Here is a 19,431-nt window from a genome sequence, read left to right on the forward strand (position 1 = left end):
CCCTCCCCTCCCCTTTTCTTTCTTTCTTTCTTTCTTTCTTTCTTTCTTTCTTTCTTTCTTTCTTTCTTTCTTTCTTTCTTTCTTTCTTTCTTTCTTGTTGTTCCAAGACAGGGTTTCTCTGGGTAGCCCTGGCTGTCCTGGAACTCACTCTGTAGACCAGGCTTGCTTCAAACTCAGAAATCCACCTGCCTCTGCCTCTGCCTCTGCCTCGCAAGTGCTGGGATTAAAGGCATGTGTCACCACTGCTCATCTAGGTTATTTTTCAAAGAGAAGGAAGATGTCTGTATTCTCAACTGGAAGAAAAAAAAATGTCAGGAAGTGACTGTAGAACTTGACTGTAAAGTGGCTTTGGGTGTAATGAGTTTGAAGGCCAAGGAAATATGTTGGCCTTGGGATAGGGGGAAATTGAGTGAGACTTTGAGTAAAAGAGGTAACATTTTATTGAATCCTTGCAGTGGGCCAGGTGCTATATTAATTGCATCTTGATTATGTAGTTCTGTCCTTTATACAAGTCCTTCAAAAGTCATGTGGTTCTTGTTCTTTTCCTTAGGTAAATTAATCCAGACTACATGGAGTCAGTCACTAAGTGGTAGAGCTAGACTTTTGGATAATAGCAAGGCTCTTAGTCAGCACTTAGTCAGCATTTGCCCCTTATTAACTATCAAAAGACAAATTTTAATGAGTTAAAAGATGTTTACCAGTTTCCTTTGTGTTTCTACAGTCAGGGAATACTTTTCCATAAAATGGAGTGTTTTCTGATGGACTGACCACAGGAGGATAGTTTAATGGGTAAGGTGAGCATAAAGACCAGAAAGTTCATTCCTCATGTCTAAATTGTTGTCTTAAGGTGGGGATGGAGAGCCAGAATAGTAGAATTGGTTATGGTTAGGTAAGTCAAGTTTGGTGTTTTGGCTAGGATTTAAGCACAGGATGCTCTTTACTCTGCCCATTGACACTGTGTGGTTTGGGAACTTAGTCTGCTTTATTTTCTGTTCTGTCAGACTCTTTAGTTCTATGGGGATCAATACAGGAACCTAGCACAAAATAGTGGCCCTTGTAATTTTCTAGAACACACCAAGGAGGAAGGAAAAGTCTTTCCAATTTCTGTGTCTCTCACAGTGGCTGCTCAGGACTTAATGAACAGAATAATTCATTCTTACTTTCTAGGGGGCAGATGATTTCTGCTGAAGATTGTGAATTTATTCAAAGGTTTGAAATGAAAAGAAGTTCCGAGGACAAGCAAGAGATGCTTCAAACTGAAGGCAGCCAGGTAAAGGCCTTACTTTTATTTCATAATGAACACTTATGTCCCTATCATTACAAAGTCTGGAAAGGCCTGAGGTGTAGCTCAAGTGTTAGAGTACCTAGTTAGCGTGGACAAGAAAGATCATGGATTCAACTTCCAGTCTCCAACTGCAACATAAAAATTAAAATGCTAGAAAACGCTTCACGACTATTGCTTGTATGTTATTAGCATTAGTGCTAACTACTTTTTGCCATGTTAGGGATAAAACCCATTAGTTCTTTGCTTAGACACTTGCAAGTGCTCTACCAGTGAGCTATATCCCAGCCTTTATTATTAGGAGGCAAGATTCTGTTAAATTGTGCTTAGCTGGCCTCCAGTTTGTGATCCTCCTATAAAATATCTGGAACTGCAGCGCTATGCATCATAGCAATCTCTTTATTTTGAATTCCTCCTGTTTTCTTTACTTTTTGCTGTACTGAGGGTTAAACATGCCCATGCAAGTTTTCTACAATCACACTATATTCTAGGCCTCTTTTTAAACCTTTAAAAAAAGATTTATTTTATTTTACGTGTATGAGTGTTATGCCTGCATGTAACTACAGTGCATTCATCTGTGCATGGTTCCATGGAGCCCAGATGAGGATGTTGGATTTTCTGAGTTACAAACAGTTAAGTTGCTGTGTGGGTCCTAGGAATGAAACCTGGGTCCTCTTCAAGAGCAACAAATGCTCTTAACCTCTGAGCCCTCTCTCTAGTCTTTACTCCCCCCCCCCTTCCTTTTTTAGTTTAGAATTTTATTTTCTTTTTGGAGATAAGACTTTACTAAGTTGCTCAGGCTAACCTTGAACTCACATTGTAGTCTAGGCTCCTCTTGAACCTACAATCCTTCTAGCTTAGTCTTTTGTGTGGCTGTGTTTATCTGCTTGTACAACTAAGCCCAGATGAATAACCTTCAGAGTTTGTGGAATGAAAGGCACTTTTTTGAAGTATGTGCAGTTTTCAAACTTGTTAATTTTTTAATATTACATTATCAGTAGTAATATTTGAAATGCTTAATTTGAATATTTGAATTTGTAGCTGAAAGGGGCATCCTATTACTTTGATTATGTAGGACTTACATTTTTTCTCATTAAATATTTATAACTACTCTGAGCTTTTTTGAGACCCCTGTATTGTAATCTAAAATATTTTGGTATTGCCCCCTCTTCCTCCTTCCCTTTCCTTCCCTCTTACTCTTCACACACTCTTCACACACTCACTTATACTTACATATACACACACTTAAATTTTTTTTTTTTCCATCTTAAAGAGGTGGTGGTGCTGGCGTTGAGCCTAGGACATCATGTATGCTAAGCTCTTGTACTGCCTCTGAGCTGCACTCATGGTCTCCTCATACCGTCTCTATATAGATACATCCATTGATAATTTGCCATATTTATGTCTAAGATGGATTTCTAGTCATTGTTTCTTTTTAAATTGCTTTAGAGCTTTTCATGTATGATAATTTAAGATATATATGTAGTTGATATGCTTTTGTAATTTATATTATTAAACAACTATAAAAAAGTATTATTTCACCTGATAGTTTTTCTGTTCAAGAGATCTGTGTTATCACTTAGTGCTTTCACTTCAGTCTCAAGACTTAAGCCTACACTCTTGCTAATGCAAATAATGGCTTTTAAAAGTAATTCTGAGCTGGCCACAGTGGCACGGGCCTTTAATTGCCCCATTCAGGAGGCAGAATTAGGCAGATCTCTATGAGTTCTAGGACAGCTAGAGCTACATAGCTCTACTGAAGACTGAATTTATTTAAAGGTTTGAAAAGAAAAGAAATTCCGAGGAGAAGCTCTGTCTTCTCCTTGGAAGAAGTTCTCTCAAAACAAACAAAAATCTAGAGTTATCTATTAAGTGGGTGAATCATAAAATGCTTGAAACCAATACTTTACATACTTTGGTAATTTCGGGCTTTTTTTCCCATTACAAGGAGTTTTGAGGTGAACAATATTAATAATTACCTGATACTAAGTTCTATAAACATGATTGTTGATCACATAATTTAAACATTTATAAGGCTTTTGATATACATTTTAAAGATTCCCTCTTGATCAACCCCAATTTTTCATGCCTGTCAGCACTATATGAATCACTGTATCACTATAAGAGTGGGGAAAGGTCTTAATATATGAAGATCCTCATTAAAGGAGTAAACTAGTTCTTTTGGATTCCAGTATTTGGTGTGCTGGGCATTTTATGTTAATGCCAGGAAGTCAGCACCTGCTGTTAATCAAAGAAAATGGCAGTATATTAAAAAATTTTTATTGAGCATTATATGTGAAATTTATTTTTTGCTAAGAGATTACAGTTTAATGTTTGATTAAATTATCTAAGTATTTTTACTTTTAACTTTGACAGTATTGTAAAGGTTATTTTAGAAATGCTATTGTATGCTTAGATTTTTCTAAACCTACTTTTACTTAGGGTTCTAGAATACTTCAACCTCCCTTCTAGCCTACTGAGCAGAGGTAGGGGAAAAAGAAGGCTTATAGGAAAAGGGGATTGTGGACCTGTTTAGAAATAGTTCTTTTACGATGAGTACACTCTTTGTTGTCAGGATACCAGCAGTCCAGTCCAAGAGCAAACCCCAAACACAAATCAGTAGTGGCAGTCCAGTCCAATAGCAAATACCAAACACATGTCAGTAGCAGGAGCTTTATCCAGCAAAAACTGCAAGGTCCCCCTGAATTGAGACAGTGGAAGTAGCAGAAATCAGTCAGAACACCATGAGATGTTCTTTGGTGCATTCCTCTCTATGTAACGAGGACCAGTGAAGACCAGCAAAGTGTTGCATGACTAATAAAGACCAGTGAAGCTAGCAGAGACCAGTAAAGTGTTGCAAGGTGTAGCAATGCAAGAGCATTCTCTCATTGTCTGTGGGGTTATATTTATATTCTTTCTAAGCACTTGATCCAGCAAAGTATGATATGCCCTCTCATGTTTCTGCAAAACATCCTCTTACAAGACAACTTCCAGGAACATCACGAGACCTCTTACAAGACAGTTTCCAGAAAAACATCATATGATACAACTGAGTTTCCAAAGAAACCAGAAATTTCCACTTCATGCTATATAATTTAAAAGTTCTGTTCCATATAGTGTGTGGACTATCTGTCCATGGAATATATGTATATTCCAAACAGATAGTATGGATGTATATATGTGTACATATGTATACATATGTATGTATGTGTATATCTCAGACACACCATACACCTGCCTGCGCGCACGGATGCGCGCACACAGACACACATTAGATACAGTAAATTCTGGAAGAGTATGACTTTGATAAGATATTTTCTTGTTGCTTCTTACATGGAGGAGTTACTGAATGAGTGGGTACTGAATAGAATCTTGTCAATCTGTTCTGCCTTAGAGTAGGCAAAGATTTTCCAACTGTGACTCCAAACTTGTTACTGAATTGTGTTACTTATTCAAAGCCATACTTTTTGGGATGATTTAAAAGACTTATATGAAATAGTTTTAATTGTGCTTTAATTGACTTACATGCTGAATTTAGAACCTGGTACCCAAGTAAGATGCTATTTGACTGTCTATCACATTTTTTGATGCAGAGCTATGCTTGGGTGAAAGAGTCTAAGTACAGTTCAGACTGTTATAATGGCCTTAGGAAAATTGTTAGGTACCATGTTTTTGGTTCCAATTTTTATTGCGTTCCAGAGAGATCCATATTGTTGATATGCTGTAGGGTATAGTAGACCAAGGCTTTTTGATTGCAATCTCCGGCACTCTTGAGTGTTTTGCTTCCAAGTTAATCTCAAAAATAATAAATACATTTTAGAATCATTTTTAGACTTTAATTGTCTATAAGATGTTATGCTGTCCTGAGTAATCAAGAGTGATAATAGCTAGGTGGGTATCCTTAAAAACAGCAACTATTTTAAAGCTTATCATTATAAACAGTCAAAAATCTGACACAAGTCATGGTGAAGTCCTCGGGTCTGCTGTAATGTGTATAAAAAGTACACGTTTTCTATAATTGGCTATCTAATAGCATTTCTTGTTCTATGAAACAAATAATATTTTATAGATTTTTTTTTTTAATTCCAGTACTTGGGAGGAAAAGACAAGGGAATCTCTGAGCTTATGGCCAGCCTCTTGTACATAGTGAGGATTAGGACAGCCAGGACTACATAGTGAGATGCTGTTTTAAAATTAAAAAAAAGAAGAGAATAATAACATTAATTTGATGTTTTGCAGTGTGCTAAAACATTTATAAATCTGATGACGCACATCTCCAAAGAACAGACAGTGCAGTACATACTAACCATGGTTGATGATATGCTGCAGGTGAGTATATTCCTTTGGGGCCTTTGCTGTTTTATACTTTATAATAACAACAGTTCAAAAAGGCTTCATTTTCAGGTCTAATGAGGCAAAGAGTAACCTTGTACAAATATTCTTTCAAATTTTGTTTATAGTACAATTTTCAAAAGTTGCACTGCTAGATAAAGGATAGCTGCATTTGTATTTGTGTTAAGAGATGGTCCAGGGTTCTACTTCGGATTCTCACTAGCAGCAAATGAGAAGAATGTTTCTCTGCAGCTTTGCTGGCAGAGGACATTGTCAGGTGGTTTCATTTTTCCTTATTTGAAATGATACATGAAGTTGAATATTTTCTGACATTTTTAAAGGGAACTTTTTAAAATACTATCTTTGAATTATTTGTCTTTGTCTACTTTATATTTCTGTCTTGTTTAGGTCCATTTTATTTTATGTATATGGGTGTTTTGTTTATATATTTGTGCATCACTTACATGACTGCAGAGGCTAGAACAGGGTGTTTGAATCAGTGGAACTGGAATTGTCCTGTAGATTATTAGCAGTCATCTAGCTCTCCAGTCCCAAGTTGTTTGCTTCTTCTATAAATTTGCAGAATTCATCATGAGTAGTATATCTGTTTGTATTTTAATTTTGTCTATGCTTATGGTGTTTTTTTGTTTTTTTTTTTTGCATGGTAAAAAATTATTTTTGTCTAATTTTGTTGTTATTGTTTGGCTGTTTGAGGAGGGTCCTTTTGTGTCTGGTCTGAGATTTCACTGTGTAGCCTTGAATTCATGGCAGTTCTCTGCTCAGCAGTAATCTAAGTACTGAGATTACAGGAGTGAGTCAAACATACCTGAATCTTAGTCTAGTGATTACGTTTTGTTTTGTTTAATTGAGGCAGGATCTTGCTTTTTTGTAGGCCAAATTAGCTTCAAATTCTAGAGGGTCCTGTCTGAATCTGGTGAATGCTGGGATGAAGTGTGAGCCATCTTAGCCAGCCTAACATTAGTCTGTCAGTCTCTGTCCTTGTCCTTTCCTCCCCCTGTTTCCCATTCCTTTCTTCTTCCCTTCTTCTTCACTTCTATATCATTCCCCCCTTCCAACTTCCTTCTCTTGCTGTGATCAGCATGACTTTGTTCTGAGTCCAGTTACTTTTCTGTGTCAATGACTGGCAGGCATGTTATAGCAACAATATGAAATAGCTGGCAGGCATGGAACAAAATGAGGGGAGCAAACCTCAACAATATATGTAATTATCATTCATATATATATATATATATATATACACACACACACATATATGCTATATACATTATACACACATACATACATATGTATACACACACACACACACACACATATATATATATATATATATATATATATATATACATAAAATATTTATTTGTTTTATTTTGCTTGCATGTATGTCTGTGTACCATGTGGTGCCTGGTGCCAGTGGAGGCCAGAAGAGAGTATTGCATTCTCTGGGACTGGAGTTATGAACTTCTATGCTAGTGCTGGGAATTGAACCCCTGTCTTACGGCACAGTCATGCCCACCATATAGAACATGCTCTTACCCACTGAGCCATCTCTCCAGTTAATTATCATATTTTGAAAATATGTTCCTTTATGAAATTTACTAATGCTTTCTTTGTTAGTGTTCTGTAGTTGCTTGTGTATGAAGTTTGCTATAAATACAGTATACTTCATGTTATTGTGATGGTTGTCTTTAAAATTTTTTATAATTTATTTATTTAGGTTAGTTTTAACTGTTAACTTGATACATTCTGTAATCACCTGGGAAGGTAGTCTCAGTGAGGGGTTATCTGGATCATTTTTGCCTGTGGACATGTTTGTGAGGGATTATCTAGGTTATGTAAGTTGAGCCGGGAAGACCTGCCCACTGAGGATCATACCTAGGTAGGAATCCTGAAATTTATTAGTGAAGAAAGTAAGTTGAACACTGGTACACACACTTTAATTTATTCTCTTGTTCTCGACTCTGGATATGTGAGCAGTTTTTTCAAGTTCTTGCCACTGTTATCTAATAATGACAGAGACAAATTACATATGTACAGTAGAAAAAAATCATACGTACTAATGGAATATACAATAAGCAGTGAGAAGCAGTATATAATCATTATGTGCTTGGTTTTCTTTTAGGAAAATCACCAGCGTGTCAGCATTTTCTTTGACTATGCGAAACGAAGCAAGAGCACTGCCTGGCCATACTTTCTGCCGATGTTGAATCGCCAGGATCCCTTTACTGTTCATATGGTAAATTTTGAATTGATCACATTCTTTTCCTTTGTATATTTTATTCTTTTCCTTTTACTGTGACAAAATAACTGAAAAGCAGCAGCATCAGAGAGAAGAGGTTTATTTCTTCTCAGTGTTCTAAGGAATTACAACCCATCATAGTTCTCAAGGTAAGTGGCTCTCAGGTAATAGGAAGAGGTAGCAGGGTCAGGTTACAAAACTTGAAACCCTACCCTCAGTGACTTACTTCCTCCAGTGAGACTCCCATTCCTAAAGGTTTTAGAACTTCCCAAAACAGTACATCTAGTTGGAGACCAGGTGCTCAACACAGGAGCCTGTGGGGGACATTTCATATTCAAACTACGCATATACCATATAAGAAGATAGTTTATTATTTTTAAACTGGCAAACATAAGAAATAAACATAGGTTGGTTGTGGCTTGATAGCTTACCTGTTCCCAGAGGAGTGACTACTTTCTTAATGGTACTGAGTAAAGACGAGCTGATTGGGAGCTTGTGTTGGTCTGATTCAGTTATAAAGTTTACTAGATGAATGCATTCATTATGTCATTGTACATGGTGAATTTACATGTACAAACAGCTCAAGATTGCCTACAGCAAGAAAAATCACATTTTAATATGTAGAAATTAAATGTTTTGAAATAACTAGTGTTTTAATATGTTATTCTTAGTATCTAGAACCTCTTGCTTTAAACTCAGCTTTAAGAACTACAGTAAGAACTTCAGTACTGAAAGGTTTTTTATGCTGTCAGTGAAAACATAAGAATAAGGGCTGAGAGAATTGGTTTGGGCCAAAGCAAGCCTCCTGTTTCCCCTGTAGAGTGGGTTTTAGGATCCTTGGTAAATATCTTCCATTCTAAAGTCAAGGACCACTGTCAGTGAAACATTTCTGTGCAAGTGTGTTCTTTTCCTACCCACATGTGTGTTCTTGTATATGCACCTAGATTTATATGTTTGTCTACTCATACTTTACATGTTATAGACATTTAGCCCCCCCCCCCCCCCCCAAGAAAAAGGTAAACCAAAAAACCTCCAAACAAACCAAAGAGTCACAAGAAAGCTACATTTTTTTAGGAGTAATGTTTTAAAAACCAATAATATATTTTCTTTTCCCCACTTCAAGTTGTAGAGGTTTGTTTCCATTGTCTGGTGTAGTTTAAACGTCTTCATACTGTTATAAACTGATGCAGCTCTAGCTAGAGCATCATATTAAAAGTGAAGACATAGCTTAAGGTCAACTTTTTGATATTATATTGTTGGAGCCTGTACATGTTTGGCAAGTACTCTTTCACTGAGCTGAATTTCCAGACCACAGATAACTTTTTCTTTAAAGATAGTGTCTCATTTAACCCAGACTGGCCTCCAGCTACCTAAATAGCTGCAAATGATCTTCAACAACTAATCCTCCTGCTCCTGTCTCCCCAGACCCCAAGTCTGCTTCCATACCCATTTTATGATGCTAGACCCAAGGCCTCCTGAATGCTAGGCAAATAAATACTCTTCCAACGGAACTATATTTTGTGGGTCCCTAAATAATCTTCTTAATTTAAATTGCTCTTCATTAAGTTTTCAAATGGAGGGTTGGATTATTGGCTACTATGATTGCCCCTCGCTTATGCTGGAGTATGCTGGAGTGTCCTTCCTACTCACATCCTTATCTATGGGTTCCAAATAGGAGTCCTTTCAAATCACTTGACTACTTTATGTATTTATTTCATGGCCCATGTGCCCTAGTGCAAAGGAAGGTCAGAGGATAACTTCTGGTAGTTGTTTCTCTCTTGTCACATGATTCCTGGGATTGAATTTAGATTTTAAGGCTTGTAAGTAAGCTCTGTTGCCTTCTTAGATGTCGTGCCAGCCTTTAGCTATTTTTTGGGTAATTTATATTGGTATTAAGATTAATTCCCAATCTTATTTTTTTTTTTCTTTTTATAATAGTTTCTCAATGTGTAGCCCATTCTGGTCTCAAATACTTGATTCTCCTGTCTCAGACTTCCCAGTACCAAAGTACTGGAATTATAGATTTATGTCACCACTATGTCTTTAAATCTTATTTTGAAATGCAAAATAATCTAGGGAATGCTATATAATTTCTGTTTTTTTTTTTTTTTTTTTTTTTTGAGACAGGGTTTCTCTGTATAGCCCTGGCTGTCCTGGAACTCACTTTGTAGACCAGGCTGGCCTCGAACTCAGAAATCCGCCTGCCTCTGCCTCCCGAGTGCTGGGATTAAAGGCGTGCGCCACCACGCCCGGCTATATAAGTTCTTAAGGCACAGATATGTTTTACAATAGTTTTAAGAAACAAATCATATCCCTCCCATCCTCCCAACCCCCTGTCCCCCAGAAATTGTTTTGAAAACCACTTAGCAAAGTGATTTACAAGAGCTGTCTCTTTGTGAGGTACAGGATGTGATTGGTATTCAGATGGATTTCCTATTCATTTTCAGGCAGCAAGAATCATTGCTAAGTTAGCTGCTTGGGGGAAAGAACTGATGGAAGGCAGTGACTTAAATTACTATTTCAATTGGATAAAAACTCAGCTGAGTTCACAGGTAACAGAAATTTCCTTTATTATCCAAAAGAAATGTGGTATTAGGATCTATGTTTTCATATGTTGTTTTTGGTAAATATGCTAAATTACAAAAGACGTATTAAAATAATTCTGCTTTGAATTTGTTAAGTAAACCCAGTTACTACTGATGTGAAGGCCATCTTAACTGTTTGTTCTTTCACTGGCTACAACTCAAACCTTCTGTTTTCTCTGCCACTTGTGGTTTTCTCTCCTTGCTTTTGAGCAGTCAGGGACTTAGGTTCCTTCTAGGCAGCTACCAGGATTACACAACTTATAGAACTGTCAGGACCTAAAGGAAGCAATTTAGTGAGTGCTCACAGAGAGTCCATGTAGGAAAACAAATGGTCCATCAGGAGACTGCATGTGAACAGGCTCTGGGGTCAGAGAATTTCAGGTGGAGCATCTGCCTTGGCCTAGGTGTTTGAACCACCAACATTTGTATGAGAAATCTTGGTTTTGGGGAGAGACCTCTAGAGGTCTTCTAGGGGGTCTTTTATACCCTATTGATTACATAACTAAAGTATCTTGTTTAAGTGGTTACACAAACACCAAACTGATTTTGTGTGCTGCCAGGGGAGTTTTAAACTGCAGGTAATACATTATTGACCATTAGGCAATCTGCTTGTCCTTATCTTGGCTAAGAGTTTGTGCCAGGCTTCTAGGTACCTTTTGGGAATTCTGAGACTGCTAAATCCAACTGTCGTACAACTCTGTCTTACATAGTGGCTCATTTCCACAGTATTAGATGGAATTTTGGGATTAAATACTTAGGTACAATGGGAACATCCTGCTTACTGATCATCTGGGTTGCGTTCAGGTTTCTCTAGCACCATGTCTCCAAGGAGAAGAGAGGTTGCTGATGTAATAACTGGGAAAATGTCAGTTATCTTTGTTTATTTGTAGAATGGGACAAAAATAGGATACTTATGATGGCTTTTGGAATGTTTCTTTTAGGCTTCCAGTGACTATTAGATGGTCGTTAGGACTGATGCTCATAAAAGAAAAGAAATAAAGGTTGGCCTGGAGAAGAGTATTCTGGAGAACAAAAGCCAGAACTCAGTGGAGGAGCTAAACCAGGGAAAATAATATCGACAGTTACTGTATTGTCAACTTTAAATGAAAAATAAATGTTTTTTTTAAAAAAAGATTTATTTATTATTATATCTAAGTACTCTGTAGCTGTCTTCAGACACACCAGAAGAGGGCGACACATCTCATTACAGATGGTTGTGCGCCACCATTTGGTTGCTGGGTTTTGAACTCAGGACCTTCAGAAGAGCAGTCAGTGCTCTTAACCACTGTGCCATCTCTTCAGCCCCTAAAAATAAATGTTACTTGATAGGTTTTAACTTAAGGTGTGAGAGACACCTAATGTTCTGCTTAGATATTTTTTGCTTACTACCTTAGAGAGCTTAATTTGTAGTTAGATAATGTTTTGAATGAAATTCTTTATGACATTGTCCAGCTGTAGGTTTTCCTGAGCTTGTAAGATACTTAAAATGTATTTAAAACATGGAATTGGGTGCATGAAAATAAAAATTTAAGTCTCTAAATGTAGGTCATTTGGAATCAGAATACTACATTTGGTAGACAGGAAACACTTCCTCTCTCCCTTTATGAAAAAAAAAAAAAGGTTTAAAAATTAAGTGTCCTTTTTAAATGAATCTCATTCTGCTTTAATGCTAGCTCTCTTGTAAGATGCAGATGTACCTGAATTTACAAAGTGAAACTTGGTATGAAAGAACTGCATACTACTGTGTACTTAGTGGGCAGTTTACCTTTGACATTTGTTCAGAGTAGGACCATTTCTATTGCGCCTCAGAGATGAATTGACACTCCTGAAATGATTAACACTCATTTAATGCTTGCATGGTTGTAAACGTTTCCTACAACATGGGGAAGTCTCTCATCACTAGTGGATGAAGTATTTCAGAGGCCAGAACAGTTTTCCTCAGAGTTGGGCTTCTTAGTGTTGAGTCGATGTTCTTTAAGATCTTTCTGTATCTTTCCAGTGTTCTGTCTCTGCCATCATCTTTTGGCTTTCTGATGTGGCTTGATGCCTATCCTCTCTGCAAGTCCTTCTGCTATAGGGCACCTACTGAAAGTCCCAAGCTCAGCCTGGCTTTGCTTCTCAGTCTGGGCACTGCCTCTGCTTGGTTCTGATCACACTGGCTTTCTTGCTACTGGCAGAAAATTCTTCCATAGCCTTTTATCAGGATTAAATTGTAAATGTGTTGTTTAAAGAAAGGTAGGATTATTTGAAATTTTATTTGCTATCGTACTCAAATGTTTTTAATAGTATGTGAAAATTCTTTTTTTTGTCAAAAGTATTTTCTCTTTCATAAAAGGTTCATAATTTCATGATTCTAGTGAAAATAAACTTTGTCTAGGTTGCAATTTTTTTATTTTTACAAAAGCATTTTTTTTTGCCTTATACTTAATAGGTATGAATAAAGAAAAAACATCTCCCTCAAAGTTCATTATTAGTTTTCTCTTGATTTGTTACATGCTATTCAATTTGGTAATTTCCTTGTAACATTTGTGATGGTGAATATTGAGATTACTCCATAGCATCGCTTTATCTTCCTATTATTAAGCATCTGTTTAAAGAAGTTTTATCAAAAATGTTGAGAGTAGTAGGGTAGGCAGTCATCTGAAAACAACATTCATTTAGCAAATACTGAAGCAGAAATATTTGCAAGCTTCACCTTTGAAACTTATCTTGTGTTTATTCGACTACTGTTCAGCTTGTAGTAGTCTGTTGATTATTTGGTGGAGGATAATAACTTTTATATCATCTTCATGTTCTTTATAAAGTAGGATTAGGGAAAATGATAAAATTCATCCAACTCATTTTGTAAGCTGATAGGTTAGGATAAAATAAAAAACAAAAGTAAGTTCTAAGTCATTTATTTTGTAATAGAAACTTCGTGGTAGCGGTGTTGCTGTTGAAACAGGAACAATCTCTTCAAGTGATGTAAGTATGTTCCTTCCAATTGACTGGTTTCTTAACACCTTGAAAATACATTGTTTTGACTCAGGCATTTACAAACGTGAAGATTTTTACTAGTTCCCCAAATGTAAATCCTTGGATCTGACTTGTCACCTCCCCACAGTGAAGTTAATTCTATTGCCCTTTTTCTGGGAGATACAAATCCTGCCCTTCTTTGTTGCTGTCTTTGCAGGACATCCTATTTTAGATCTCCAAATCAATGCAAGAGTTAGAATCGCTGTACACTGCACAATCATGTCATTTGCGTCACAATTTAGTAATTTGTGAACTGTCTTGTATCTGTCTAACCTGGGTATAAACGATGCATCAGTTAACTGATGACACAAAACCAAAGTTGTGCTCAAGCCTTTGTAGACAGCATGCATCTCCTCACCCCTTCTTCAACCTGTCTCTTCCCACTTTTAAGTGCTTAAATGTTAATGCTAGTTATGGACCATAGGTTCTTAGCTAACATCATCTTTCTCATTTGGCAATGGTTTAACTTTGCTGTATTTGAGTAGCTCAGGGACTGGACTATAAGTTTAAACAAATAAGGACAGATAATGGTTGGAGCCAGGGGACAAAAACTTCAGGACAAAGGAGAGAAACAGGAGGTAGATGCAGCTACATGTGATGGAAATACCTATGAGGTGTTGACAGAGGTAGCTGTAAATGAAGCTTTGTCTAATCCATGTAACAGCTGTATTGATTATTGTAACTTATATTATCTGAATGGAATATACCTGCATGTTAGTCTAAGAATGGAAATAGTCTCAGAATCTACACTGAAAGCTAGTAGACAACCTTCCCTTTGGGTCATGGGTTGAAAGATGTGATGAATATTGTGTGAAACCAGAAAAAGGAGTTTGAAGTGTAATCAGAAAAAGGTATATAGTTAGATGAACATGCCTTGAGTGCTAGAATTAAAGGTGAGTGCCACCACTGCCTGAAGGTTTAGTTGTTAACTTAAATATGTAAATTGGCACCTTTATTTCTTTGTAATAAAATTTTTATTTTATTATGTGTGTGGCAGTTTTGTCTGCATGTATGCCTATATACCTTATCTACAAAGTGGAGGCAAGAAGAGTGAGTTGGATGCCCTGGGACTCGATTTACAGACCCTTGTTAGCTGCCATGTTGCTGTTGGGAATTCCTCAATATTCTGAAAGAATAACCAGGACTCTTAACTCCTGAGTCATTTACCACCCTCCACTGGCATTTTTAATTCTTGTGGAGTTCCTATTAATAGGAAGTTCAGAAATGGTTATTGTATTATATCTTAGGTATTTTTAGAATAATTTGTTTTATAAACTTAGTGTTTGTAACACATTAAACCCTATATAAGGAGAGGTAAGCTGAGCTGTGTGAGATTCTCAGTTTGTACTTTTTTATTCATTGTATTAGGCAGAATTGGTTGAGCTGGTATTGGCTTAGTGTAAATGGTTTATCTAGTAGATCCATACACTCTGACACACACCCTAAATAGTAATTTTAAAATTTCATACCTTGTCTTTAATTTTCCTCAATCTTCCTGAGTTCTTTTCTTTTTTACTTAGGTATTGATTTCAAAAGCAGACCTCAAGTTGAGAATATTACCAGCCTGTTCTTTGATTGTATTTTAAAGGGCAAATCTGAGCTAGTATTTATTGAGCACTTACTGTGTAACTACCATGTTACTAGTTTTATATTTTCATTGTCTTATATAGCTTTATATGTTTTTTGGTGTAGGTTATAATGTTACTTTCATCTTATGCAAAAGCAATGAGGCTGGGCAAGAAACATAATCTTGTTGAACATCATATAGTTAGTGAGTGTCAGAAATACTAATGCAGTGCATTGATTATTGAGAAAATTGTTTCTAAAGGCACCTGAATTGGAATTGACTATTCAGACATTGCTTCAACCCACTGCATACTATGACGTTTATTATATCTGTATTATGCCTTTGGATAGCTTTTAAACTGTTAGTGTGAAGAGTTTGTTAGGCTGTATAATTCAGTATTGCCTCTTGAGGGCAGTATAAAGCAGCAGTTGACACTGCAAAGTGAGATCCATGACTATTTTCAGAGGCTTCATCAATAAGTGAAGGGTTGGTTGTTACAGACATTTTCACTTAGTAATAAGTAAGTGAAGTTCGCTTAAAATGTGTTGATACTGTTTTCACACAGTTATTGGAAGCATCCGATTATGTTTCTCTACTTTGTTTGTTCTTTACTGATTTTAGTGCAAATTACAGAGTGTGTCTTCTGAGGAGCAGTATTACCTTGGAAATGAACTTCTGGGCTGAGGTCCTGACTAAGGAGTGCTGTCATCTCTCCATGTGCTGTGATCTCTTTATCAGGAAGACTGAGAATGACTGGAAACTTCTGTTTACCTCCTTCTCATTTTCCTTTTTCCATGTCCTCTTTTCACTGTTACCTGAGTGGAGGAGGAAATGACAGCTTACATCAGTGTTTGGTGTGTCTTGGTCTCTGGTGTCTTTTTCTTGGACCGATCCCCATTAGTTCTTAAGATGTCATTTCATGGATAGAGTGGCTAGGTTTACTTTCCTGCTTGTTCTGACTTGCTTCTCAGCACTCTGGAGTGGTTCTCTCTAACAGGACTTCTTGTAATGTAAGTCTTCTATGCATATGGTCTGTCTATGGAAGTAGCCCCTCACCACATGTAACTAGTGTGATTGAGAGACTTTTTTGAAATATGTTTTGTGTAGTCTGAAACTCATGCATTTACAGCTCAGTGTTTTATATTTATCAAACTGTGCAACCATTACTACAATCTAAATTTATAGTATTTTCAGCAATCCAGAAACTTAAGAACTGCATTGTACATATGAACTGTTTGCTTGGTCCGTCCTCTTCTTTCAACCCCTGGCAGCTACTAATCTAATTTCTGGATCTGGATTCACCTCTTGTGGATTGTAATGTGAATAAAACTCTGTGCTTTGGTTTTTGTGTGACAGACTCTCACCATCTAGTGTAGTATGTTTAAGGTTCATGCATGTTTGAGCATGCAGCATTTTAGAATAAGAAACAGATAAACCTAGAAAGTCTAGTTTCCTTGTTTTTCAGCCACATTTCTTCAGTGATTTCCATGGCAGCTCTGATGTCCTTACTAGTGGGGATTGATTTTGCTGCTTTGGCTCTTTTTTTATTAAATGGTGTGGTCCCATCAAAAGTGCTGCCTATATTGTTCATACAGCACAGGCCTGCTCTTAGGTTGTAGGCTGCCCTGGCTGGAACCCAGAGCAACTTACAGTCAGTAGTTATTAGGAGACGACTGTAGTCTAAACATATTAAGTGAAAAATTCAGAAATAAACAACTCATAAGTTTTAAATAACTAATATTTTATTGTGTTATAATTGCATGTTATAATTGTGTTATAACACATATATCCAACAAAAGACATGCACCGACAGTTCACAGCCAAATTATTCACCATAATCAAAAACTTAAGTAACCCAATAATATCAATAATAGATACTAAAGTGGTCAATCACTACACAGCGAATATAAGGCGTATTGATAAATTCAACACGATACAGTGCTGTGCTAATGGATTCAGATCTCTTTACATGCAGCTCAAGATCAGTCCAAACCAAATCTACACTAACAGACCTCACAGTAGTCACCTTTGAAGGAGGTATGGTGAAAAGGCCATAGTAGAAAAAAACCAACACGTATAAACTCATCTCAGGGGAGAAGTGGTGGCAATGCAGTTACAGACTACTCACTTATCAAACAGGAGTCTCTGCTTTCATCCCCAACACCAAGATGGGGGAGGAAGATAAATACTAGAACAGGAACGAGAAGCTTTATCTTGGTATCTTGAGGAAATCACTTCCTCAAAATTGTTTTATTATCAATAAAGGAAAATAGTGCCAGCTATATCAAAATTAAAAATCTATTCACTATAATCAGTTTCTGTAAAACATTAAATAATTTTAAGGTATACTATAATTGTAGTCAGGTTGTAAGTGATGCTGTTGAGCCCATGCCTTCTTTGTGTACTGTGTGTACTACCTAATTTAGCGCATAGCATGATGAACAGGCACAAAAAAGACTTGGGTGAATGAAGACATTTTTGTATTCAGAGAAAATAGAGTAAAATTAATAGAAGAGAAAAGATTCCTTTGTTGCATTTGTATCTAGAAGTCTGAGATTCTCTCTAAACAAGATGGGATTTGCATTCTTCTGTAAAAGCTTCTAACTGCTAATGTAATTGGAAAAATTCATATTTTTTCCATTGCAGAAAGTGAGATGAAAATTAATAATTTTGTCATTTGCTTGTGTTTGACTTTTGAGATAAGACTCCACTCTAGCCTAGGCTGGCTTGGAATGAATGCAGTTCAGGCTGTTCACCCTCTTGTTTCAGTCTCTGAAGTACTGAACTTATGGGCATGAGCTATGTATGATATTCAGCTTCTGTTAATGTTGTATGTTAAATTATATCTGTGAGTATATTATCTGGCCACTACTATCTAGGAAGAAATAAGGTTCCCTTTTCTTTATCTGTTTTTACCAAATATATGCATATCATTGTGTTTTATGTTTGACTGCTGTAAATTTCTTAGTGTGTTCAGCTCATATGTATTATTTAAATTAGAATACTAAGCTTAATAGTATTATATTTTAAGATTTACAAATTTTCATGATAACTGTGGATTCCTTTTAAATTTTTTATTTGTTCAATTATGAAGGCTAGAGCTTAAATTTTCTTTTGTCCACTTTCTAAAGACATAAATCTAATGTTAAATATTTAGACAAGAGTTTAGACCAGAAATTCTTACTAGCTGTGATAAAGTGGAAGGGCTTATGATGTCTAGAAGATATGATTTTCATTCATTTCAAGTTATAGTTTTAAACACAGTTTTATGAAATACAGCTATTGAACTAAGTTTAAAAAAATACATGTTGTCTTTTACCAATGTTAATTAGATTTTTTTTTTTTTTTTCCAAGATGGGTTTCTCTGTATAGCCCTGGCTGTCCTGGAACTTGCTCTATAAACCAGGCTAGCTTCTGTTTCCTGAGTGTACCACTATGCCCAGCTTTAATTAGATCTTTTTTGTATTATATGAAAAGCCCAAGTTTCTTTGTATTTCTAGTTGTGTGCTGCATGGATTACTGCCTTCAACCCTGGTGGTGCCCTTGCAGGTGTTGTCCTCTTGATAGTAGCGTCCTTATAGGAGTGAAGAAACTGACGTCTACAGTAAAGGGTTATAATGTGCTGAAAATTATTCAAGTATAGGCCTATCTTCTTTTTATTGTTTTGATTTTTTTTTTATATTTGTGTAATTGCATAGAACATTTTCTGTTTGTAGATTCTCTTTCCAAGATTTGTAAATGACAAGGTGAAGTAAGTACTTATTAAACAATATCAGAGGTACAGTTACTTTGTTAATTAATTCCTCAAAATATATTATGTCATCCTGAATGTGTACATTTATTTTGGGAAACAACAATCACCTTAATTTCTAAGAGGCAAAGATAAAAACAGATGCAAGAATTGACCTACTTTAGGTGCTCAAAATCTAACAAATTATAGACTCTTCCTATAGAAATGTGTGTGCTTGATGTCATGACTTAGAGTGCTTTTCAGTCTAACACTGCACACTTTTCCTGTGTAGAGTTCTCAGTATGTGCAGTGTGTTGCTGGCTGTCTGCAGCTGATGCTCCGGGTCAATGAGTACCGGTTTGCCTGGGTGGAAGCAGATGGAGTGAACTGGTGAGTGAGTGTCCTTTACTTTTATTGTAGAATGACATTTAAAAACATTTCTCCTTGACATTTTTCAAATAAGCTAATATAATTAATCATTTTAAAGAAGCATTCTATTATCTTCATGTCTGTTTAAAAATGGATTATATTAGCCTTTTTAGACATCAATATCTATCAAACTGAACATCTCTCCCTATCCCTTGCTTTGCCTAGAGCACCTACCTCTGGTGAAACCCTGAGGAGCTAGTTTGTAATAATCTTCCAGAACAGATCACAAATGTT

At 36.3% G+C, this 19,431-nt stretch overlaps 1 protein-coding gene across 3 annotated transcripts in view; it reads left to right on the forward strand.

The window, feature by feature from the left end:
- Positions 1-19,431, forward strand: part of Atp6v1h (ATPase H+ transporting V1 subunit H) — a 67,627-nt gene that overhangs the window by 5,052 nt on the left and 43,144 nt on the right. For 2 of the 3 annotated variants that reach the window (XM_021176841.2, XM_021176920.2), the window contains exons 3-8: positions 1,168-1,270; positions 5,522-5,611; positions 7,755-7,868; positions 10,319-10,423; positions 13,367-13,420; positions 19,061-19,158. In XM_021176841.2, the coding sequence (XP_021032500.1) occupies positions 1,168-1,270; positions 5,522-5,611; positions 7,755-7,868; positions 10,319-10,423; positions 13,367-13,420; positions 19,061-19,158 (564 nt within the window). The remainder of the gene's footprint in view (positions 1-1,167; positions 1,271-5,521; positions 5,612-7,754; positions 7,869-10,318; positions 10,424-13,366; positions 13,421-19,060; positions 19,159-19,431) is intronic. The other variant, XM_021176995.2, reaches the window with a different exon arrangement.

The sequence above is a fragment of the Mus caroli genome, chromosome 1, assembly GCF_900094665.2.
Source record: "Mus caroli chromosome 1, CAROLI_EIJ_v1.1, whole genome shotgun sequence".
Taxonomy (NCBI): Eukaryota; Metazoa; Chordata; class Mammalia; order Rodentia; family Muridae; genus Mus; species Mus caroli.